General features: G+C 56.6%; 9 protein-coding genes across 9 annotated transcripts; 8 read left to right on the top strand and 1 right to left on the bottom strand.

Annotated features, from left to right (window-relative positions):
- Positions 1-1,563: 1,563 nt before the first annotated feature.
- LY79DRAFT_646878 (RNB domain-containing protein) lies at positions 1,564-4,881 on the top strand. Its single transcript, XM_060562475.1, has 2 exons — positions 1,564-1,979; positions 2,031-4,881. The coding sequence occupies exons 1-2, from the start codon at positions 1,784-1,786 to the stop codon at positions 4,784-4,786; spliced, it is 2,952 nt and encodes a 983-aa protein (XP_060418671.1). The 5' UTR covers positions 1,564-1,783; the 3' UTR covers positions 4,787-4,881.
- An 886-nt stretch (positions 4,882-5,767) lies between these two features.
- On the top strand, positions 5,768-6,509 carry LY79DRAFT_692989 (uncharacterized protein; the record flags this gene model as incomplete). Its single annotated transcript, XM_060564775.1, has 1 exon — positions 5,768-6,509. The coding sequence occupies one exon, from the start codon at positions 5,768-5,770 to the stop codon at positions 6,311-6,313; it is 546 nt and encodes a 181-aa protein (XP_060418670.1). The 3' UTR covers positions 6,314-6,509.
- Positions 6,510-7,343: 834 nt separating this feature from the next.
- Positions 7,344-10,548, top strand: LY79DRAFT_322091 (uncharacterized protein). The gene is made up of 10 exons (XM_060552419.1): positions 7,344-7,419; positions 7,491-8,408; positions 8,465-8,626; positions 8,677-8,746; positions 8,802-8,937; positions 8,990-9,099; positions 9,147-9,230; positions 9,287-9,427; positions 9,482-9,560; positions 9,615-10,548. The coding sequence occupies exons 2-10, from the start codon at positions 7,537-7,539 to the stop codon at positions 10,379-10,381; spliced, it is 2,421 nt and encodes an 806-aa protein (XP_060418669.1). The 5' UTR covers positions 7,344-7,419; positions 7,491-7,536; the 3' UTR covers positions 10,382-10,548.
- Positions 10,549-11,360: 812 nt separating this feature from the next.
- LY79DRAFT_666269 (1-pyrroline-5-carboxylate dehydrogenase) lies at positions 11,361-13,295 on the top strand (the record flags this gene model as incomplete). Its single annotated transcript, XM_060563195.1, has 3 exons — positions 11,361-11,558; positions 11,629-11,736; positions 11,796-13,295. The coding sequence occupies 3 exons, from the start codon at positions 11,361-11,363 to the stop codon at positions 13,293-13,295; spliced, it is 1,806 nt and encodes a 601-aa protein (XP_060418668.1).
- A 144-nt stretch (positions 13,296-13,439) lies between these two features.
- Positions 13,440-14,470, bottom strand: LY79DRAFT_322083 (uncharacterized protein). The gene has a single exon (XM_060552418.1). It carries the CDS (start codon positions 14,285-14,287, stop codon positions 13,583-13,585), a length of 705 nt encoding a protein of 234 aa, XP_060418667.1. The 5' UTR covers positions 14,288-14,470; the 3' UTR covers positions 13,440-13,582.
- A 1,378-nt stretch (positions 14,471-15,848) lies between these two features.
- Positions 15,849-17,097, top strand: LY79DRAFT_576264 (helix-loop-helix DNA-binding domain-containing protein; the record flags this gene model as incomplete). The annotated part of the gene is made up of 2 exons (XM_060559777.1): positions 15,849-16,481; positions 16,519-17,097. 2 exons carry the CDS (start codon positions 15,849-15,851, stop codon positions 17,095-17,097), a joined length of 1,212 nt encoding a protein of 403 aa, XP_060418666.1.
- A 1,289-nt stretch (positions 17,098-18,386) lies between these two features.
- On the top strand, positions 18,387-19,194 carry LY79DRAFT_666267 (uncharacterized protein; the record flags this gene model as incomplete). The annotated part of the gene is made up of 2 exons (XM_060563194.1): positions 18,387-18,846; positions 18,953-19,194. The coding sequence occupies 2 exons, from the start codon at positions 18,387-18,389 to the stop codon at positions 19,192-19,194; spliced, it is 702 nt and encodes a 233-aa protein (XP_060418665.1).
- Positions 19,195-20,278: 1,084 nt separating this feature from the next.
- Positions 20,279-21,022, top strand: LY79DRAFT_576262 (uncharacterized protein; the record flags this gene model as incomplete). Its single annotated transcript, XM_060559776.1, has 2 exons — positions 20,279-20,385; positions 20,446-21,022. The coding sequence occupies 2 exons, from the start codon at positions 20,279-20,281 to the stop codon at positions 21,020-21,022; spliced, it is 684 nt and encodes a 227-aa protein (XP_060418664.1).
- Positions 21,023-21,909: 887 nt separating this feature from the next.
- Positions 21,910-22,570, top strand: LY79DRAFT_321973 (uncharacterized protein). Its single transcript, XM_060552417.1, has one exon. It carries the CDS (start codon positions 22,078-22,080, stop codon positions 22,486-22,488), a length of 411 nt encoding a protein of 136 aa, XP_060418663.1. The 5' UTR covers positions 21,910-22,077; the 3' UTR covers positions 22,489-22,570.
- Positions 22,571-23,021: the final 451 nt, after the last annotated feature.

The following is a 23,021-nucleotide window of genomic DNA, read 5'->3' as shown; positions in this document are numbered from 1 at the left end:
AGTGAACCGCAGCGCTTCACGATAACCGATGTTTCAGCTGCTGGCCGGAGGACCTGCTCCTTGCTTCTCGGCCAGCCCTGGTCGCGCTCGCCAGACCAGTTCTCGGACCCTTTCGTTCATCAGTACCCTGGATGGACCATGAACCCGTCAGACCAGGCAATGGATTACGGTAGGCAGATGGGTGGACTGGAATGCGGGGGGGAGGCGCGCTCCCGCTGGGGCCTCGCGGCCGCCCTGGGCTGCCTGACCCATGAAACCGGGGTGGCCGACCCAAGCAGGGTAGGGCAGGGGGCCAAACAAGGCGAAAATGCGGCGAGTTGGGATATTTTCTTGGTGGTTTTTTTGGGGGGGGATAATGTACCTAGGTGGTCTTAATCACCTTGTGGCGAAGTACCTAATCCATTGATGACTGGACACAGCATCTCAGTAACCAAGGTTTTACGCTGTGCCGTGAGCGGACAGAGGGCCGTACTTCCCGTATTCCCCGTATTTCTTATTTCTGCCCCCTTTCCCGGCTTACGTACCGTACCTACAGAGTCGGGTCCCTTCTTGCATCAACGGGAGGCATGCCAGGACTCAGGAAGGCGAGGAAAGGGGGGAGAGGGGGGGGGGCGTGTGTGTTCTTCGAAGCTGGTGGTGGTTTACCGATTGATGGGATGAGGCGATCGGTCGGTTTTTTTCTTCGCTTCTTGTTTCTTTTCTTTTTCTACTTTCTTCTTGAGCGACCCGCGAGATGCGCAGCAAAGTTACACGACATTGCATCCCGCCATGTGCACAGAGGACGGAGCGGAGGAGTGGGGAAGGGGGGCGGGCGCGCGGGCGCAGAGAACAGAGGCTCGGGAACCGCGCTGTGCGACCGTGTGACTAGCACAGGGAACACCTCCGTGGTAAACTTGTTTCTTCCAGAAACCCCCTCATCGTGTTGAGTCTCGGGGATGATGCTTATACCGTGATTTTTTTTTCTGCCGGCGTTGAGAGTACCTGTCATTGTGTGTCTGTACGACTTTGAGAGGGACCGCCTTGGACACGTACCTTAGTGTGACTAGCACAAGGACTTGGGGGGGTGCTCGATACGATTCGGTAAAGCTTGGCTTGGTTTTCTGGGCGAACTAAACGTACTGCAGTATAACTCTTTCTCTGTGTACGAAAGCATCGTGGCGTCCAAGCAGACTCTTCGGACTAAACCTTCTGGTGCATGACGATGAAAGGCGGAAAAAAAGCGCACATCCAAATGGCGTGTCTTGTGCGAGTTCGCCTACATGTAGCCCGGTCAGATGCCTACCGCGGGGGTCCTGTTCCCGAGGAGGCTGTCATTGTGACCGCGAGCAATTCTCTCCATATTAATTTTTCGCACCAATTCGGTGTCGGGAGAACACTCAGCTGCCGCTGGAAGTGCGGGTCGCGCTATTGCTCTTGGGATACACAACAGGACGCGCCATTCGGGTGTTTGTGTTAGGTGTCTATCTACCTAGGTAGACAGTGCAGGTTACCTACCTACCTACCTCTCTAGGTAGGAAGGTACGTACCGGGAGACGACGCTAGCTGCTTATCGATTGGCGATAACGAAAATATAGCGGTAGCAATGGCGATAAGCCGCTCTCCAAGTGACGGCGAGTGCCGCTACAAACATTCTGATTCGCTCGTCAGCCGCCTCGCGCCTCGCCTCAATTTATTTTTCATCATCAAAGGCCCCAGTGTGTCTGAAGGGGCGAAAGCGACCATTTCAGAGCCTTCATCGCCTTCTCACTACGACGACGAGGCTGATATAGGATAATCTGAAATCATGACAAGTCTCAAGCGTTCGTTGGAGGCGGATCCTTTCGCCGCCAACATCTCCAGCAAGGTCTATGTCCGGTCGACGAGAAAGGGCAAGGTACAGAAGATTGTGAGAGAGGTCTACTTGCGTCAAGACATCCCCTGCTCGTCCAAGCTATGCCGGAGCTGCTTGCAAACGGCCCCCAGGGATGCCGCCAACAATGGTGAAGACCCCGAACTTGACTGCTTGACGACATGGTGCTAACACTCGCCAGTTCAACCGTTTGTCCTCTCTGATAAGCCGGCAGGCACCAAGGCGTTTCCCCAGGGGCACTACATCGTTCCCGACACCAATGCCCTGCTGAACGCCATGGACCTCTTCGAGCAGAGCTCCGCCTTCTATGACGTTGTCATCCTGCAAACTGTGCTGGAGGAGCTGCGCAACCGCTCGCTGCCGCTGTACAATCGCCTCGTCGGTCTTACCAAAAGCGAGGACAAGCGCTTCTACGTCTTCTTCAACGACTTCCGCCTCGAGACGTATGTCAACCGTGACGCCAACGAGACCGTCAACGACCGCAACGACCGCGCCGTGCGCAAAGCGGTCAAGTGGTACGCAGAGCACCTGGCCCAGACCAAGGCCAAGACGGTTCCCGCCGTCGTCATGCTCAGCGACGACCAAGACTGTCTGAGGAAAGCCAAGGCCGAAGGTGTGATTGCTATGTCGCTATCGGACTATGTTGGCGGGCTCGAGGATGGCGAGCGGCTACTTGATATGGTGGCTGAGTCACGGAACTCGAGCTACTCCAAGAAACCGGCCGGTCCCATATATCCCGAGTACTTCACCATGTCCAAGCTGATGACGGGAGTCAAGGCCGGCCTTCTCCACCAGGGCATCTTCAACGTCTCGCCCTACAACTACCTGGAGGGCTCCATTCACGTCCCTGCCTTCCCCAAACCTCTCATTGTCCTCGGCAGGGAAAACATCAACAGAGCTGTCAGCGGCGACGTCGTCGTCGTCGAGGTCCTGCCAAAGGAGCAGTGGAAGGAGCCGTCAACCAAGATTATCGAGGAGGAGGCCGTCACCCGCGACGAGAACGCCGACGGAGAAGAAGTCCAGGATTTTGTGTCGGAGAAGGAGCGCAAGGCGCTGCAGGAAGAGGTCAAAAAGACGCACACCAAAAGCACCGAGGGTCGTCCCCAGCCAACGGCAAAGGTCGTCGGCATCATCAAGCGCAACTGGCGGCAGTACGTCGGACACATCGACCCCTCGTCCGCGAGCAAGACCGGCGGTCAAGGCCGCAAGCAGGATAATGTCTTTCTCATCCCCATGGACAAACGCATCCCCAAGATCAAGCTCCGATCGAGGCAAGTCCCCGAGCTCCTCGGCAAGCGCCTGCTCGTCACTATCGATGCGTGGGACCGCGACTCCCGGCACCCCGTTGGCCACTTTGTCCGTTCGCTGGGCGAGCTCGAGACCAAGGCCGCCGAGACGGAGGCCCTGCTGTTGGAGTACGACGTGCAGTACCGCCCCTTTCCCAAGACAGTTCTCGACTGCCTGCCGAAGGAAGGACATGATTGGAGAGTTCCCCAGAGTCTGGAAGACCCCGGCTGGAGGGACAGGGAGGACCTACGTAAACTCCTCATCTGCAGTATCGACCCCATCGGGTGTCAAGATATCGACGACGCACTCCACGCGCGGCCGCTCCCCAACGGCAACTTCGAAGTCGGCGTCCACATCGCCGACGTCTCTCACTTTGTCAAGCCGGCTAATGCCATGGACACGGAAGCTAGCTTGAGGGGTACAACGGTGTACCTCGTGGACAAGCGAATCGACATGTTGCCCATGCTCCTCGGTACTGATCTATGCTCGCTGAAGCCATACGTTGAGCGCTACGCCTTCTCTGTCATTTGGGAGATGGACGCGAACGCGGACATTGTCGGCGCCCGCTTCACCAAGTCGGTCATCCAGTCCAAGGAGGCTTTCAGCTACGAGGCGGCCCAGCTCCGCGTCGATGATGCCTCCCAGCAGGACGACCTCACCAACAGCATCCGAACGCTCATGATGTTGTCCAAGAAGCTGAAGCAGAAGCGTATGGACGCCGGCGCTCTCAGCCTGTCGTCTCCCGAGGTCAAGGTGCAAATGGAGTCTGAGACATCGGACCCAATCGACGTCAAGACGAAGCAGCACCTCGACACCATGTCACTGGTTGAGGAGTTCATGTTGCTCGCCAACGTCAGCGTCGCCAGCAAGATCTATGAAGCCTTCCCCCAGACCGCCATCCTCCGTCGCCACGGCGCCCCGCCCAGGACCAACTTTGACGAGCTCGCTAACCAACTGAGGGTCAAAAAGGGCCTGGAGCTCCGCGTCGACTCGAGCAAGGCGCTCGCCGACTCCCTCGACCAGTGCGTCGACCCCGCCGACCCCTTCTTCAACACGCTCGTCCGCATCATGGCCACCCGCTGCATGATGAGCGCCGAGTACTTCTGCTCCGGCACGCAGGCGTATCCCGAGTTCCGCCACTACGGCCTGGCCTCGGAGATCTACACACACTTCACCTCCCCGATTCGCCGTTACGCAGACCTCGTCGCCCACCGGCAGCTCGCGGCAGCCATTGGGTACGAGGCAATTCACCCCGCGGTGCGCAGCCGCGGCAAGCTCGAAGCCGTGTGCAAGAACATCAACGTGCGGCACCGCAACGCGCAGCTCGCGGGCCGCGCTAGCATCGCCTACTACGTCGGTCAGGCGCTCAAGGGCCGGGTCGCGGAGGAGGAGGCGTTCGTGATGAAGATCTTCAGCAACGGCTTCGTCGTGCTCGTGCCGCGGTTCGGCATCGAGGGACTCATCCGGCTGCGCGATCTCGCGGAGCCCGAGCCCGAGAGCACATTCGATGCCGAGAACTACGTCCTCACGACGACGGGTAGCTACAATTTGAAGGTTGAGCTGTTCCAGAAGGTCAAGGTCAAGGTCACAGACGAAAAGGACGAAGCGACGGGCAAGAGGGGTGTCAAGATGGAGCTTGTCAAGGCGTGAGAGGGGTTTTTGGGCATGTGACGAAGAAACATGAAAATAGAAAATGGTATAGATTAAATTGCCAAAACAGTCATCAAGCGATACTTTCCGGCTGCAATTGACGGGTCCACTCGGTCATCTTTGAACTGATTATGAGTTTTCCCGATGTGATGTGCCAAAAACGATCCCCACCCAGCACGTCCAATTGTCATCTGGTAGACATGTAGGTTAGGGGCATGGCGACCTGTCCGACTGCTCTTCCGCCTCTGTCGGTTCTCTCTGACTGTACACGTGGAGGTAGGTGGCGAGGGCAGGCTAGGCGGCTCGTCCCGGTGGCAAGATCATGAGCAGCAGCATTGAGCGTGGTGTGCAATCAAGTGACAACTACAGAAAACCTGAGCAGCGTTCCAAAGTTCGGTGCACTCTGTCCAAGTAAGAAGCTGGCTTTACGATCCTGAATCGGAGTAAGAAGCAAGCTGCCTCTCTTTAGATGTCGAGCTCACGCAATCCAACACACCCAAGCGTTGCTGTCAGGCAGTCGATACGATGTATCTGTTCGGAGCGGAGGGATTCTAATCGCCGCCGGAGGAGAGTGCTTTACTAACGCTCAATATCAGGTATATGTCTCCAGTAGCGTTAGGGAGGAGACCAAGCGGCTAGTGTTTATTTCAGGAGGCACTGGACTTGACTTGTTACACCCGGCCATTCCACCGTGGCAACCCGATCTGGCGAGGGCGGAAAACAGCGCGGTGTTGGACGACGCCGAAAACGATTTCGCGAATGCGGGGATGTGGATACCGGCGACGAGCGGGTATTGTACGGAGAGGGGGACGGAGAGGGGGCAGGGCCGGGACGCCAAGATATCCGCCGGCATTGATGATCCGATATCGCGGCATGGGTTGTTGAGCATGGGGAGACAGCAGAGACTGCAAAAAAAAAAAAAAAAAACCCAGCGAGAAGTGAAGTCCAAGACCGTTGCTTCGACACCTGCAGCAGAGAAACATGGGGCCCGCAGTGGGTCTTCTCAGCCTTGGTCCTGTGGTGGTGGTGAGGAGCCGGGGGGGGCATTCCTGTTTTAATTTCCCAGCCACAAGTCCTGACGTAGGTGACAATTTCACCGTTCAACAGCCGATAATTAGAGCAGGCCATATATCTGGACGTATCAACTGCGCAGACCGACTCCAGAGCCAGCGTCATCCATCAGCTACCTTTTCCTTGGCCTATCCGTCCATCTCGCAGGCCTCCCATGCCTTGCATGTCGCTAGTTGCATCTCCCTATCCCTCCCTGCCCAGCAACTGCCTGCAGGCGTGCGTGGAACCTCAATGTGCCAAAAGCAAAAACTGGCCGAAGCTCTGGCCACTCCACGCACCATCCAATCCCGGTCAGCAAACAAGAGCGCCGACAAGGACGTTATCCTGGGCGAGCTGAAGGGGGAACGCAATCCGACTTTTGGCCGCGCCTTGGCTTGTCCTGCAAAACTTACCTGCCTGCTGCTGTCCTACTCTTTTACCAAACTACCCAACGGAGTGCCTGCCTACCCAAACTAACTATCTGCTCCGATAGAACGCCAGCGCATCCTTTCGCCTGGGAAAGCGAGCCAGTAAGCTGGGTGCGAGAAACAGGGATGAAGCCGAGATTTGCCAGACCTCAAGCTTGGGGTCGACGGGTCTTACGTGTGCTACAGGTACTCTCACACGAATGAGATTCGATGGAGTTCTCACTTGTTGGCCGGACTCAATACAACAAGCATCAAAGACTGTGGTGGGATGGATGCCCGGTTCGCCTGCCACTAACGCAGCTGAGGCAATCGGGAAAGCCTAGTACGAGACTCGGAGGTTCCTCAGGGTTGGAGACGTCGACCACATATATCTTGTGAGACTTTGTCTTCGGGGAGGGGCAGCGACAACTCACCCAGAATATCAGGAAACCGCGCTTGCCATGCCAATATTAAAAATGAAAATAAAAAGATACAGAGAAAGAGAAGAGCAAAACAAATTCCCCACAAATGTGAAATGGCCCATCTTGAATCACAAAGTCATCTCCTTTTCGGGTCCCCCCAAGTTTCTGAGGCCTGCAGCACTCCACGACTGCCAGATGGCTCTCCCCCCTCCCTCTCTCTATCTCCAAGATAGGTACGTATCCGAGGCGGTCCCTGGCTCACCCCCTAACGCTTGAACACTGATCACCCGGCTCACCCTGCAGCAGTACGAACGGGCAGGGCAGGCCCAGCTTCGTCAGGCCCAGTTCCCAGCATTAGCGCGTGTCGCTCGCGGCGGTTGCGTACCTAGTGCACTGACTGTCTCCGCGACAATCCCTGCCGCTTCAATTCCTGGCTCGCGTCACCTTGCGCTGCCAGGCCAAGCATAGCATCCAATTCCACCACAGCACACGCTTTTTCTCGTGCGACCCGTGGTGGCATTCGACGACACCCTCTCTTGCTTTAATCCTCCTGTAATTCCCCCCCTTCTCTCTCTCTCTCTCTCGCCTCGTCCCTCCTCTTCTCTTCCCCTCAGGATCGCCTTTTTCTGTCGTCTCTGTTTCCCCCGGTCGCAACATCAGATACCCAAACTTTGATACCCCCAAAGAGCTCTCGAGAGCTGACTGGTGTGCGCACACTGACAGACCCTGCCAGTCTAATCTGCTCCGAGACATTGTAAGAAGCCTGCCACCGTTGCGCAGGGACGCTTTTGTTGTCTTTCTGGAAAGCTGACTGCTTCTTTCCAGGACAAAAGCGAACAATAAGCTGTAATTCCAATTCACAGTAGAAACCATGGCTTCCCATCCCCAAGGAGAAGCTCTCGACAATGTCGAGCACAACCCGTACGCCTCCGCCAACAGATGGCGTCATCAGGAGAGTTCGGCTTTCGCGCGCCATGCCGCCGCCGCCCAAGGCACCACCCAGCCCCGCGACCCCCAGGAGCGAGGCACCACCGACGACCTGGCCAACTTCCTAAACCGCGACCGCGTTGAGCCCGAAAACCCCAACGCCCCTCCCAACTTCAAGCCTATCATGATCGCTGCTGGTGAGGCCACCGGCGAGGAGGCGCCACGCCCGAACCCTACTCACGCCAATGAGCGGGATGCTCCCGACGGCAGAGAGATTATCTGCGGTCCGCTGCTCAACTACCGTAGGATGGACGGGGATCGCTGGTACGGAAGCGTCTTGGTTATTGCCAAGGGCGGCGGCAAGACGCAGAGTTTCGCTCCGCACCTGGTCCTGCGTCCCGTCGACGCAGCCAATGGCCAGCAGGCCCATACCGAGTCGAATGGGGTGAACGGTACCAATGGCACTGTTAACAGCGAGGGCTCCCGCGCGGCAAACGGCGACAGTGCGAGCGGCACCGAGATCCAGGGTCAATGTCTTTACTCGGACCCGCGCAACACGTTTTGGGCCTTTGACCTGTCCCTTCCGCTCAGCGAAGCCGAGGCTAGATGGGAGTACTCGATTCCGGACATGCGACAGTCGGCTACCATCCGGCCTGACCGCTTCCACTTCTTCGTCCCCGCCATCAACGAGTCGATGCGCATCATGTTCCACTCTTGCAACGGTTTCAGTGTAGGCACCGATGAGGACGCCTGGAGTGGCCCCGCCTTGTGGAACGACGTCAACCGACACCACAAGGAACGGCCGTTCCATGTCATGTGAGTCCAGTGAGTCCGAGTCTGATGCGATGCTAGGTTACTGATGTCCTCAAAAGGCTCGGAGGAGGCGACCAGATCTACAATGATGGTATTCGAGTCGATGGACCCTTGCGCGAATGGACCGAGATCGCGAATCCCAAGAAGCGCAGACACTTCCCGTTCCCGGAGAAGCTGCGCCAGGCCTGCGACGACTACTACCTGAAGAATTACATCCGCTGGTAAGTAGCATAGAGGAGAGTTCAGAGATGGAACCTAACAACAAGAACAGGTACTCAACGGAGCCTTTTGCGACTGCCAACGCCCAGATCCCCCAGCTCAATATCTGGGATGACCACGATGTATGTTGCAATACTTCGACTTGCGTGACAGAGGCCGGCTGACCGGTACACACAGATCATTGACGGGTTCGGTTCGTACGTTGAAGACTTCATGCGATGCGATGTGTTCAGGGGCATTGGTGGAACTGCTCACAAGTACTACATGCTGTTCCAGCACCACCTACCTCCGCCAATGTCCACCTATACGTCGGGTGAGTATCGCTGCCCAACCGAGATGAGACTGGCGGCTAATCCCGTGGATAGACCCCACCACGACATCGGAGGTCCAAGGCCTCGACCCCAACCAGCTCATGGACACCTATGTTGCCCCTGCCAAGTCTGACCCCAGCTACATTGTTGGAAAGCAGCCTGGTGTAAGTGCTACTTGGGTCTCTTCAGAGCCACAAGCTAACCTGCTTAGCCGTACGTTGCCGAGCACTCCCACAACATGTTTGCCCGATTGGGAGCGCGAATTGCCTTCCTTGGTATCGATGCGCGAACCGAGGTACCTATCATAGGCCTGATACGTATGAGGAAATGCAGGAAGCTGACAAGTCGTAGCGCACTCGTCACCAGATCAACTACCCCGAGACTTACGATTTGATCTTTGGCCGTCTGAGGCAGGAGCTGAAGTCGGCCGCGGAGTCGGGACGCCCGTTCAAGCATTTGATTCTCCTGCTGGGAATCCCCATCGCATACCCTGTGGGTCTCCGTTGCTCGCGTGGCAGTTTGCGTCGAAAATTAACCCTTCCCTAGCGCCTGACATGGCTTGAAAACGTCTTCAGAAGCCCGATCATGGGCCCGGTGAAGTTCTTGAACCGGAGATTCGGTCTCGGTACGTGTCCTACGTGTAGCTGCCCGCATTCCTTAGTTTGCTAACCGTTTCCAGCCGGCGGCCTCTTCAACCACTTCGACGGCAGTGTCGACTTGCTCGATGACCTCGACGACCACTACACGGCCAGGACTCACAAAAAGGAACGCAATGCCCTCGTAGAGAGACTTCAGGCTATCGCGTCAGAGTTCTCGGTCCGTATCACCATTTTGGGCGGTGATGTGCACTTGGCGGCTATGGGCCGCTTCTACTCCAACCCACGCCTGAACATCGCCACGGAGAACGACCACCGTTACATGGCCAACGTAGTCTCTTCGGCCATCACCAACAAGCCTCCGCCAGCGGCCATCGCGAACTTGCTGGCCAGGCGGAACAAGATCCATCATCTGAACCACGACACTGATGAGACCCTGCTCAAGTTTTTTGACAAGGACCCGGGTGACACGAGCAAGACGTCAGGTTCCAACCATGTGACCATGCCCAGCCGTAACTTCGCGATCTTGACAGAAAACTCGCCTAACAATGGGCTCGCGGCACCCGTCAACGGCGACGCACGATCTATGATCTCGGGTAAGGGCGGGCACGAATTCCTGCACAACGGCGAGGTCGAGTCCGGCTCAAAACACAAGGCTGCCGGCCAGCAACACGGTACCGGCAATGATGGTAGCTTGGACATCTGCATCCGCGTTGAGATCGACCAATCCAACCGGGAAGGCATCACCGAGGGCTACGGCGTTACTGTGCCTCAGCTCAAGTACCGAAGCCAGCCCAAGCCGGTCGAGCCTTTCCCTGAGCAGGATCGCGCCGCTGGGCATGGAGAATAGAGAGCGCCATCCGCTGGTGTCGCGACTTCTCGGTGAGATTTCGAGCCGGCAGCGTATTTTTTCCGGCGATAATATCTCGTGTGACCGGAAGCTGATCCGAAGTGTAATTTTTTTTTCGGTTGCATTACGTTATACCCATGAAGGAGCTCATGTTGAGTGGCAGGTGAATGTTAGAAGTTGAGAGAGAGGGGCATCTGTGTGCTCAAGCTCTGCAGCATTTGTTGGAATTTTCTTTAAGCCGCGGGAGACCGAATAATGATATGATCGGTCCGAGAACGGGGCTAAGATACCTTGATTTCTTCCACTTTTTCTGTTTACCATTTCCCCTTGTCGTTAGTACTTAATCAATGCGCGGTTCGGAGCAATAATACAGATGTCGGGATGCCCTTCCGATCCCGATTTCCCCGTCGGGTCGGAATGGTTGATGACCTTATCTAATGTACTGGGTTCGCTGTCATTGGGGACCCCCCGGCACAGTTTGGCACAATTTATTGGGCAATGCTTTCCCCGCAAAGTGTCAAAGGGTCGCGATAGGCAGCTAGACAATGCTAGAGGCGTCGTTATCGCCATTGAGTGACATTAACACCCCGACGTCATTGGTTCTCCCGGGCGCCCCCTTGAATCTACCTGGATCCAGCGTTCCGAACTCCCACAACCCCTCACAAGCTCTCCGTCAATGTCTCGAGCTGTCCCGTCGCATTCTTAACCCGCGGCCACCCGACGAGTGGTTTCCAGATCGAAGGACCTGTCCGAGCTTTCTGCCAGGTTACGACGCGGAGACTTTATAGCCAGTCGATTGCACTTCTCCCACTCCAAAAAAGGTCTCTTGTCTTGTCTTAATCCTCAACCGCTGACATTTGGCGATCGACCATACGCTTCGCAACTGTTATGTGCGTTTGCTTGGAGGATTTCCTTCGTGCCCAATCCGCCGTTTGAAAGCGTTACCCTGCTGTTGCTCCTTCACATCTACTTACCCATCATGGCGTCTACACGAGCAACTGGGCTCTTGAACTCCCAATTTCGGAGCTCTGCCCGCATTACGTCTTTCGGACGCAGCATCTCTGCAGTTCCGACCTGCCGACTGACAACACGCCTGGCTGGCCCCGGAACGAGGACAACAACCAGAACGGTGGCTTCTGCTGCCTTCAAAATCCCCACCATCTCCAACGAGCCCAACGTAGGTGGCAGAACCCACGAAGCTGTATGAGTCGGCAGCCGTAGGGCATGATGGCTGACAGTCGCAATAGCATCACTACACAAAAGGCTCTGCCCAGCGTGAAGGACTCACTGCCGCGCTCGATGCCCTGCAGAGCAAGCTTCCTTTAGAGGTGCCAATTGTTGTCGCTGGCAAAGAGGTCGGCATTCCTGTTTCCCATCATCAATCGACCGAAGCGGTAACTGACACACTCCCTAGATCAAGACAGGCAACATCGGGAAGCAAGTCAACCCGGCCGATCACAACACCACCGTGGCGACGTACCACCAAGCCTCGCCGTCCGATGTCACCAAGGCAATCGGCTCGGCCCTTGCGGCCAAATCCTCATGGGAGTCCGTCCCCTTCGCCGACCGCGCCGCCGTCTTCCTCAAAGCCGCCGACCTCATCTCCACCAAGTACCGCTACGATATCATGGCCGCCACCATGATCGGCCAGGGCAAGAACGCGTGGCAGGCCGAGATCGACGCCGCGGCCGAGCTGGCTGACTTTCTGCGCTTTAACGTCAAGTACGCCGAGGAGCTATATGCCCAGCAGCCAGCGCACCACAGCCCCGGCGTCTGGAACCGCGTCGAGTACCGGGCCCTTGAGGGTTTCGTGTACGCCGTCAGCCCCTTCAACTTCACCGCCATCGCCGGCAACCTCCCCGGCGCCCCGGCGCTGCTCGGCAACGTCGTCGTCTGGAAGCCCAGTGACTACTCGATCGCGTCCAACTGGCTTGTCTACAACATACTGATCGAGGCCGGCCTGCCCCGCGAGGTCATCCAGTTCGTGCCCGGCAACCCCGAGGAGGTCACCAAGGCTGTGTTGGGGCACACAAAGTTTGCCGCCCTCCACTACACCGGCAGCACCGCCATCTTCCGCAAGCTGTACGGCGCCATCGGCGACGGCGTGGCCAACGGCCACTACCAGTCGTACCCCAGGATCGTCGGCGAGACGGGCGGCAAGAACTTCCACCTGATCCACCCCTCCGCCGACGTCGACAATGCCGTCAAGCAGACAATCCGTGGGGCGTTCGAGTTCCAGGGCCAGAAATGCAGTGCGACGTCGCGGGCGTACGTGCCCAGTTCACTCTGGCCCCAGTTCAAGGAGGGCCTGACTGCCGAAACCGCCAAGATCAAGATTGGCAACCCGGTCGACCACAGCAACTTCATGGGTCCCGTCATCCACGAGGGCTCGTTCAAGAAACTCTCGGGCGTCATCGATGCGGCCAAGGACGACAATGAGCTGGAGCTCATCGCGGGCGGCATGTACGACTCTTCCAAGGGCTACTTCGTGCACCCGACCATCTACAAGACGACAAACAAGAATCACAAGCTGCTGAGCACCGAACTCTTTGGTCCTGTGCTGACCGTCTACGTGTACGACGATGCGGTGAACCCGGCGCAGGCTTTCTCGGAGGTGTGCGACCTCGTCGATTCGACAGGCGAGTACGGCCTCACGGGCTCCATCTTCGCGACGGACCGCGCGGCGGTGCGGTTCGCCGAGGACAGGCTGCGCAACTCGGCCGGTAACTTTTACATCAACTGCAAGAGCACCGGCGCCGTCGTGGGGCAGCAGCCGTTCGGCGGCGGCAGGGCTAGCGGCACGAACGACAAGGCGGGCAGTCCGAACCTGCTCACCCGTTTCGTGAGTATGCGGAGCATCAAGGAGGAGTTTGCGGCGACGACCAAGGTCGAGTACCCCTCCAACGAGGTTTGAAAAAGGGCGACGGCACCGGGGCACGAGGTGGAGTATGAGCAAGAAGAGTAGCGAGGAGCTGTAAAATCGTAAAAAGGGATGGTGTTTTCTATTTCTTGGCATTGGGTATGGGGATTATCTGGCTTATCTACATACACACCCTTACTGGTACGGTACGAGCAAGGGGTTCTACGGGCACTTCTACCATAACGACGAATGGCTCAATCGACTTTCTTCTCTTTTTCTTCGGTAGCATTGAGGTTCAAGAGTGAGATGAGAAGCTTCGGGTTGCACGAATGGGCTTTTGGTCATCGGGATGCGTTGAGACAGTTCGTGAAAGCAAGACGTGGTCGCGGTACGAACGACGTACTGCCAAGACTTTTGATTTGGCGACATGGCAGGTGTCTTCTTCCCATGCCCGACGATATCCACGCCGTCACGTGCTTGTTTACTTTGGATGTTGAAAAGATCCTGACGTGAACCAAGCTTCTCGCCGGACGTTTGTATGTTGGCCCTGTATCTAGTGCACGATGGGTGGACCCACCGATTCCACAGGGGTTCCGGCTGCTAGTCCAGTTTGAGATGGCGGTCTTGGGGGGCTGGGGGGGACCATGAGAGCTTCGCCTCTTGTTGCTCCTCTTAAATAGAGTTCGGTCCCGGTTTTTGCTTTCCATTAGGGGAAGGAAATGAGGGGGAGGGGCGGGAAAGCCGCAAGCCATCGGGATCTCAGAAAGAGGCAAGCCGATCAGGACACCTCCTGGAGCAGCTTGCCATGAGCCGTTTGTCTGCTGCCTGTTGTTCCAAATGCCGTCGTACATATCGCGACGGGCGGGCGGCCTCTGGACCGTGAACATGGGATTGTCCCGAAAGGCAATTGGGGAGGCATTGAGGGAACCCGAGATAGGAAACGCTACCGCGGGGCGCGAGGCGGGTGAGAGGTGAGGGTAGGAAAAGAACTGGGAGAGATGGAAGGGAGAGGATTTGCCCACGTGCTCACTCTTGAAGCAGGACATAGACTGTGAGGTTCGTCATTGGTTGGATTCCAATGCTTCACCCCGTTCAATGACAGATACAGACGAGAGGCACGTTTGGCAGACGAGCAAGAGCACACGAGCAACATAGACGCACGCACGTGTATAGGTATGTGTGCACATGCCAACGACCATGCCCAAGGTGGGACGCCACACGGAACACGGAGACTACGACCGACCGGGGGGAGGACCATACCCCAAGGGAGTTTCAATCCATTTGGGAACATTTTGAGATTGGGCCAGTCGGCCAACAGGATCTCGACAACATGTCTCGTGCCTCTCTGATCTCTTGACAGGATTTCTCGGGCAAAGTTGCATCCAAGCCGGGTTTGGTAAGGTGAGAATATGCCACACACCACACCCGGGGAGTTGATTGACCAAGAAGAATCCACATCTCGAGGGCGTGGGACATAGTGCAATTTGGAGCCGATGATCCATGGTGGCAGATAGTGGCAGAGAGGAAACCTTGCGGCCCGGTCTTGGCGTCGGGATTGCGTGGTTGCCATTCAGGAACAACATGTGCTCGGGTCCGCCCCTCTGATTGGTCACCCACCTTGAACCCTCAATGCTGCCTCTCCTGCCCGTTTCTTCTCCCAGGAGTCTACGTCCGCCCTCCTCATTGGCCGCTCTTCTCTTCTATATTGTCCTTGTCTATTGCGCGCGTGTGTGTCTTGTTTACAGGGTCTCCCCTCTGGCACTTGTTCTTGTTTGGAGTCGCGTGCCCTCTTTCCTTCAGCCTAGTTCGTTGAAGCCCCGGACCCCTCCCCAGGTCCTTCTCTTTTCGTCGGGGTTATCGCCTATGTCTTCTGAAGCAGAAGCTCGCCCCCTCAGCCTTCATCCCCTCCATGACCAAGAGACTTGGGGGGGGCGTGGGGGGAGCCAGGTGTCTGCCAAGAGGTTGATGGGCATCTGAGGCGAGTGCCTTAACAGGTTACAGCCACCAGCCTGGGGTTGTGAATAGAAAGAAGAAGTCAAGGACGAACAAGCCAAGGATGATGAGGGTCAGACAATTCGTGCGCCGCCTCAACCTTTGTACTTCCCATGTCGTATCTTTACCCTACTTACCTACCTGCCTAGCTACCTAGGTAGCCACCCTCCTACCATCTACTTCTTCCTTTCACATTCCTACCTCTCAGAGGGACTCTCTTCTACATCGCCGCCCCAGGAGACATATGCCATCCCCTTCCCGTAACTCGCGTGCTCTTCACCTTCTCGGTCCCGCCTAGTGACCAGAGCAGAGCAGCGAATTGGACTCGTATCCTCGTCTGGTATATTGTCGAACTGGTACTCGTACATCGAGTGCCAAGTCGCAACCTGTATTAGCCGGCTGCCTCCTTCATCATCCGGCATCGACTGTCCGTCAGTATAGCCCCATAGCAACACGTCGACCGATTTTGTACGCTCAGCACAGGACCTCGAATTCGCACACTTGGCCATTCTCCGGCGCGGATTATTCGTTCTGTTAATCGTCAACATCTTTCATTTCTCTTTATCGTCCTCCCCCTCTTCCATATACGCACGCACACACGCACAAGCAAACACAATGCCACGTCCGACGTTACCACTCACGCCGGCGTCCTCGACGGACATAAAGGGCCAAGACGGTTCCAAGAACCTCAACTCACTACAGCTCTCCTTCGAATTGCCGCCCCCTGCCATTATCCAAGACGCCTCAGGAATCTCCCCCAAGGACACACGGACGTCCCCTAACACCGAGTTTCGGTCCATCCTGCCTTCCAAGACAGCGTCATATCCAGTACAGCCCAGCGAGACGGTAAAGTCCCGCCGGCGTTCGTCAGCGACCCAAAGGGCGGCTTCGAACCAAAGCTTCGCGCTGCCCCCGCCGCCGACGCGGTCTCGCAAAATCATCCAGATGAAGCCTCGTGCGGCGCAGGAGGAACCTGAGGAGGCACCGGTCGCCACTGGTGCCAAGTCGGGGGCATCGGGTCCGGGAAAGGCCGTTGCCGCGGCTGCGGCGGCCGGAACCGCCACAACAGCGCAAGGCAAGAAGAAGCAGCCTTCGACGACGAGCGCGGCGGGCCGCAAGATTGCCAGGAAGACGGCGCATAGCCTGATTGAGCGGCGCCGGAGATCAAAGATGAATGAGGAGTTTGCTGTGTTGAAGGGCATGATCCCAGCCTGCACGGGGGAGATGCACAAGTTGGCTATCTTACAGGTGAGTTGTGCCGATTGTGCTCTTCCGTATTCCTCAGCTACTGACCGGAAGCGATTTGCAGGCATCAATCGAATACGTGAGGTACCTCGAAGATTGTGTCGCCAAGCTCAAGGCCCAACGGACCGCGTCCGAGGCCCGCTCACCCACCGAGTCCGGCTTGCAGACCCCCGGAGGCCGTGGCGAGTCGTGGGGCCCCATCCCGCAGTTCGTCCCCAAATATCAAGAAGACCCCGACGACGTCGAGATGACCGACTCGGAAGCCCCGTCGCCTGCCTTACTCCCCCAGGACGCCAGCTCGAGGCACCGCCACGACTCATACTCCTCCGTGTCGACAGACCACCCAAGACAATACAACTATAGCACGTCCACGACGACGTCGCCTGCCTTTGGGCCACAGACGTATGTCGGGTACGGTCACGGCGGTGGGCTCGGGTCGGCGCTTACTAGTCCCGCTTTGGCGCCGCAAAGGGACCTGGACCAAGAGGCAACGGTTGCTTTGTTGATGTTGAATAGCGATCGGAGGGGCACCGTCGGGGACGCGAGTACAGGTGCCAGTGCCGGTGCCGTGAGGAGTGCCGGAAGGGGTATGTCGGTGAGGGATCTGCTCAGCACATGAGAGGGTGAAGGTGCCAATGCACCGTTGCAGGTGGTTCGGTGTCATTTTCAGCTTGGGAGTCGGGCATCATCATCTCATGTTAACGCGCGTCATGGTTTGGACTTCCAAAGGAATCCTTGGGGTCTGAAAACTTGGGACGAAGAGTGGGCGCGCTTGGGTGGAACGACCCAAGGGTCTAGACCTCCCTCGAAATCCTATCAAACCTTTCGGGGATTCGCAATTGGGTTGTGTGGTTGTCCGTCTGGACTACAACATAAGGTCGCATTTTGAAGAGAGCACAAAAGGCATCGATGCGCAGGGATCGGGAGCCATGAGCTTTGCACGGCTTCGGCGGTTGGAGTTCGGCGCATTATATGTGCTTTGCTTTTGTGTTTCCCAGCCAAGCTTGATCGATTCATAAATGAAGAATCAATATCACGGCTGATGCTATGGCTAAAACAATGACAGGCAAAAATCATAACATGGCTGGATTCTAGTCAATTGTTGGTGTACCCTCTTACCTGTCTTGATGGAGTCGAACGGCTTGAGGCCAACAGATAACGGAGGGGCTGGCGATCAATGACAAGGTGTTTGACCCTCTCGACCCCGACCGGCAATCCCTCGACGACGAAACCCTCAGCAGCTCGGCGTCGGGGCAGGAGAGGGCCTCATGCTAATGGTGGACAGACACTGCTGAAAGACAACCGCTGCTACAGTACGGGTGGCCTTTTGGAGAGCACGCCTGGTCTGAGTTGCTGCCGGGATCGCGACATCGAAGTTGCATTGCGGTTTCAGGGTCGGGCGGCATCGTACGAGATCCTCACGCGTTGTTCTCCACCATCGACCCATCACGTGACGCATTCGCCCACCCGCCCGCGAAGGGTCCGTGTAAGTCGAACGTCCAGGGTGGTGTTTGGTTTTGAAGGGCGGGTTTGAAACTTTTAACGGGCAAGGGGCCGCTGTTGTTGCGTCCTTTTCTTTTTTTTTTTAGGGGGGAGGGGAGGAGCGAGTCGGGGGATGGTATATAACCCAGAGTTAGGTATGCTTCCGGGGATTCTCGCGGGATCAATCTGCTCGGTATCAGACGACTTTGCTTTTGGTGTTTTCGGAAACTGTTCAAAACCCCTTTAGTTTGTACAGCGCGATACCTCAAGTTCACCAAGACCTTAGAGCCACCATCACACGGTCGTCCTCTCTCACGCAGCCGGTACACAAATAGCGACCACAACATCTTCCGACCAGGCTTCCTAGAACCGGATCTCTGAAGCACAACGAGAAACCAAGTCGAGTTCCTTGAGGCAGAAAAAAAAATGGCGCCCAGAAACATCATGACATCCGTCCCGCAGCCTTCGCGCCGCCGCTTCGCCGCTCCCCCGTCCCCAGGCGGCCGAAGTGACCTCATCCCTGACCAGGACGACATACTCGCGGAGTTGGGCCTGCAAGTCGACGACTCGGCATCCAGCGTGGGCGGCTCGACGACGGGCATCTCAACGATCGACTCAGGTATCAGCGTGGACGGCAGTGGGAGCGGGGGCGGACGCCGCCGCCGCCGCAGGCGGAACCGGAACCGTAACAACCAGGGGAGCGAGAACAACGCAATCAACATTAACAACAACGGCAGCAACGGGAAGGGCAACTTCAACAAGCAGGCCACGTTGACGATACCGCATCAGGGCTGCAGCGACAGGGACGAGAGGCCCGTAAAATTGAAGCTTGGGCTAGACCTGGACGTGGACCTGGAGCTGAAGGCCAAGCTGAAGGGTGACATTTGTATATCTCTCGTGTGAGTCGCCGATTTGCTCCGATCCTCCTTTCCAGCTCCTTCCCCCTCCCTCTAGACCTCCTTTTTCATTCGTAGCTGACGGCAACTAACCAGGCGAGACTGAGAAAAGGGCCGAGAGAAAGACGTTCTCCAAGCGCGGGTCGACGCGGGTGAAGCCCAACTGGCGGGGCGAGGTCGACGTCGAGGAGATTTTCCACATGCGCATCGGCAGGTTCAGGTTCAGGCAGCGCTGGATCGAACGAGAGGTTAGCGAGAGCCTCACGGCTGCGGTCGCATTCTGCATCGCCGTGGGCGGATTCGTCGCGGGGCTCGCGGCGTCGCAATGCCTTGGCTGAAGGTTCTCACCTCGCCGTCCCCGTGGCGAATCGTTGACGGCTCTTTCCCAAATGTCTGGGCGAGCCACCACAAAAAAATATTGATTTGTGTTTACACGGTGTATTTTTCATTTTCTTCTTCGTCTTATTATTATCATTGGGAGGACGGCGTTCCGGAGCAGGCGCTTTCTAGGTTGGGAGGAATCTCCCTTCATGTGGAGATTGAAAAAGGGAATCGATGGTCTGGGGCACACGAGGAGAGAATCTCCAGCATTATCGCTGGGTAAATTCACCAGTAACAAAAGTTCTACGCTCTTCCGGCTGATGGGTTATTCCAAACCGTGTAATTAAGTTACAACAACTCTGGTAAAGTTCGCCGTGAGGGGTGTTGAGCAGGGGCCGAAAATTGGGCCAATAAATGCCTACACTATATTTTTGAAGGCTGAAGAGTATCTGCTGATCGAAATCATGGAAGCTTGGGTGCGAGGAGCGATTGCCGTGTTGTGTATCAAGGAACTCGTTGCGGTAGGGGCTGGTATCTCTACACTTTGTCGGCTGATCTACTCCTTGTCGGTTTCGTGGGTTTTGTTATCCTAAGGCTGTTTCTTCTTGTTCTTGTCCATGGAGCTATAGAAGAGACATGGGGGTCTTCTTCAATATTCCCGTTCACCATACGGTAGCCTGGTAGTCTGCTATCATGCTTTGTATGGTGGTGCATTTATCTGGTTGATGTAGGTAGATGAGCAGTGCTGATCAGGCCTCTCCCACCAAAGCCCACTGCAGAGTCGAATACGGAGGGCGGCGCAAGCTTTCGGTAAGCGAAGTACTAGCGCCGCTAGCGCCCTGTCGACCATTCCCCACACAAGCTCTAGCTGGCTTCCTAATCGGGCTGATCCGACAGGGTCTCGCGTTCCCAGCAGCAACCTCAAAAAGGCCCAGACCCTGTCGCTGCGATTTTTTTCCACGACGACTTTCCTCAGCTCACGCCCACCCCCCCATCAGCCCCGGCTCATCACCAGGCCCAACTTCATCGCACACGAGACGTTTGCAATCCGCACTGCGCGGCGAATCCGGCCCCTTTGAGTACCTTCTAAGCCGGGACACAATGGCGGCCGTTTTGGCTTACATCAAGGACTGCGTCCTCGGCGTAGCACTGGGCGTGGGCAGTTTCTTCAGAAGCATCGTGAACTGGCTCAAGATGGCATATTCCCCGTAAGGCGTTGTCGTTGTGATGCATGATAAAAATGTCGTTCGTGCGCTGACATGAATAAGGAATCCGTACTACCGTGGCAATATGTTGACCGCCCTCGCCGTCAGCGGGCGGCCCCCTTTTGAAGGCAGCCTGCGCATGGTGATATCCCAGGTGTTCCAACCTTCCGACTGGACAGTCATGGAAGTGTCCGTCATAAAGCCCAACGGACCCCCCTTCAGGGCTGTGCTAAAGATGTTCGACCGCCGCTTCTCGCCATGCGTGCAAGGCCTGCGGCTTCGTCGGGGCACCGGCGAATGGACGCCCGAGTTCGAGCGGGAGTTTGTCGACTACGTCCGCCGCGGCGCCGCCAAAGAGTACCTCTGGAGGAGCGACGATGATTCCGAGGTCGACGACGCCCCGAGGAAGCTGAACAGGCTCGAGGAGGAGGTTGACCGGCAGACTGAATGCGAGACCATTTGCAACGAGCGCGCTAGTCGCTTACAGTCTCGGATGGGCGCCGAGAAGGGCATCAGGTTACCCAAGACGTATTGCACGGTGCGGATGGCGATTCAACAAGATTTTGATAACCGGTTACTCGAGGTGACCGGCATACTCATGGAATACGTGCCGGGATTCAGCTGCGATCTCACGGAGTGAACAAGGCTCCGGGTATAACCCTATACTTACGTATTGTCGATCTGCAAGCGGTGAGCCATGTCAGCTTCAGAAGGAGGACAGAGTTTTTTTGTCTTTTGCGGCGGCGGCCAGCATTAGCCACTGAGTCTTGAAGGGTCGAAGAGAGAAAGGATATGCTCGCTGCGGATATACGTGCCCGGCTAGAAGTTTGGGCAACATTCGGCACGAGGGCTCCAGAAGACTATACGTCCGGCAGACGGTCGGGAACGGCATGCGGACGGTGGGCTCATGCCTCATCTACTGTCCGGGGCTTACGGATGTCGGCCGACTCGATTGGAGGGAAATGACCGGATCGGGCAACAAGCTCCCTCAACACTGGTCTCAACTCCCACACGGGCCCGGCGTGTGCGACAACGTGAGGTCTCTGTTAGAGCCACCATTCAAATCGAAACTTTAATTTATACACGAGAATTTTCGATTCAAGCTACCATTTTCAACCGTCCTCCAAGGGTGGCGGCCTCCTCAGCACCGCTCCCTTCCTCAATGTCACATTTGGCCAATTGCCAGACGGTTCGCAGCCTTAAAGAGAGAATGACCTTCCCCGGATGGAGCCCAGTTACCGGTATACGGTCACCAGCAGCAATCTCTGCTACTGACAGCCATTCTCGGTCTTCTGTCTCAGGGGTCAAAGGATGGGCCGAAGATGAACGAAGCGGCGTCGAACTCGCGACTAATCAATGACGGTAGGCTGCGGCGGCTCCGCTTATTCGAGGCGAAAGCAGTCCACGGGCTTCGAGGGCCGACCTGCTTAGTGACCATGTAGTGCTGGCAGACATACCACAAACTGTAGGTTATGGCGGCGAGCCCGGTTGTTTGCACCATGCTACGACTTTTGCGCCAACAGTGTGCAAGATGAGAGGACACAGCTAGAGGGCTCGTGACCGGTGGGCATCGCAGCAATGCTGTAACACCCAGCCAACGGAGCCGCTGCCGACTGCTGCGCTGTACTACAGTAAACGACGAGCCCGTCATGACCCACCCGGCCGAACACAAGCTTTGCCAAGCTAGGCAAGAACATGGAGTTTTGCTGTGGCTGCATAAAGGGAACAGGGGGTTGTCTTGTGCTTGATATTTCGGCGTTTGTCGCCCTCAGCTCTCCCGCCCACGCCGTGGCGGGAACCAACAGACTTTACGAAAGCGGTTCAATGAGGGCAAAGGATGAAGGAATCCCAAGGTCGAACACCAAACGATCATGTCAAGGACTATTTGGGTTTCCGACCCGGCACGTTGTGATCGCATTGCTCCACCACTGTTCCGACTTGCATCTGAGGAGAGAGGCTACGAGGCGCAGTTGCCAATGGCCACGTTGGACATATTTTTGTATACTCGGAGCCTGCGGTCGGCTTTTGCGTCATGTGGACAGAGTTTCGTCGGTCGGTCTTCAAGCTGAGGGTACGGTTACGCCACCCCAAATCTCACATGTTTGAATGTGGAGAAAAGATTTGGTATATTGGAAGGAAAAGGACACATGGCGCCTGATCCATTTGAATGCAGCAGCCCTTTTATGATACCAAAGGACAGATTTACACGTACCATCAGAGTTACTGTGATACCTCACTTCATCGAATCGTTTTCCTGTCCAAAAGTATCCGCTAAACGCCTCTGCCCCTTCGCTTGATAACGGGCTTCCTCACAGCCCCGTGCGTGATAATCTTCTTCCCCCCCACCGCGACCGTGCCGGGCTTCTTCTTTGCGGACCTCTCTTTCTCGGCCTCCAATCTGTCCTCCTCCCTCTTCTTGTCCTCGGCCATCTTCGCCTCGATCTCCATCTTGCGGTTGAACTCGGTCTCGGTGATGCGCTTGTCCCGCACCGAGTACCCCTTCTCCTTGACAGAGTAGAACACGCCGCCCAGATCGGCCAGCCAGTGCGGGTCCACCGCCGTGACGGTCGAGACGTACACTTTGGACGTCAGGATGAGCTCGTGGTAGACGACGTAGTCGGGTGGGTGGCCCGCGTACA

The sequence above is a fragment of the Colletotrichum navitas genome, assembly GCF_030913465.1.
Source record: "Colletotrichum navitas strain CBS 125086 chromosome Unknown LY79scaffold_6, whole genome shotgun sequence".
Taxonomy (NCBI): Eukaryota; Fungi; Ascomycota; class Sordariomycetes; order Glomerellales; family Glomerellaceae; genus Colletotrichum; species Colletotrichum navitas.
This window is presented reverse-complemented; position numbering and strand designations above follow the sequence as displayed.

Bases quoted from the DNA above. Each gene is read 5' to 3' on its own strand.
- LY79DRAFT_646878 (XM_060562475.1), top strand. From the start codon at position 1,784: ATGACAAGTCTCAAGCGTTCGTTGGAGGCGGATCCTTTCGCCGCCAAC. The intron at 1,980-2,030 runs GTGAAGACCCCG...AACACTCGCCAG, and splicing joins CAGGGATGCCGCCAACAATG to TTCAACCGTTTGTCCTCTCT.
- LY79DRAFT_322091 (XM_060552419.1), top strand. From the start codon at position 7,537: ATGGCTTCCCATCCCCAAGGAGAAGCTCTCGACAATGTCGAGCACAAC. The intron at 9,100-9,146 runs GTAAGTGCTACT...TAACCTGCTTAG, and splicing joins TTGTTGGAAAGCAGCCTGGT to CCGTACGTTGCCGAGCACTC. The intron at 9,561-9,614 runs GTACGTGTCCTA...AACCGTTTCCAG, and splicing joins GAACCGGAGATTCGGTCTCG to CCGGCGGCCTCTTCAACCAC.
- LY79DRAFT_322083 (XM_060552418.1), bottom strand. From the start codon at position 14,287: ATGTCCTGCTTCAAGAGTGAGCACGTGGGCAAATCCTCTCCCTTCCAT.
- LY79DRAFT_321973 (XM_060552417.1), top strand. From the start codon at position 22,078: ATGGAGTTTTGCTGTGGCTGCATAAAGGGAACAGGGGGTTGTCTTGTG.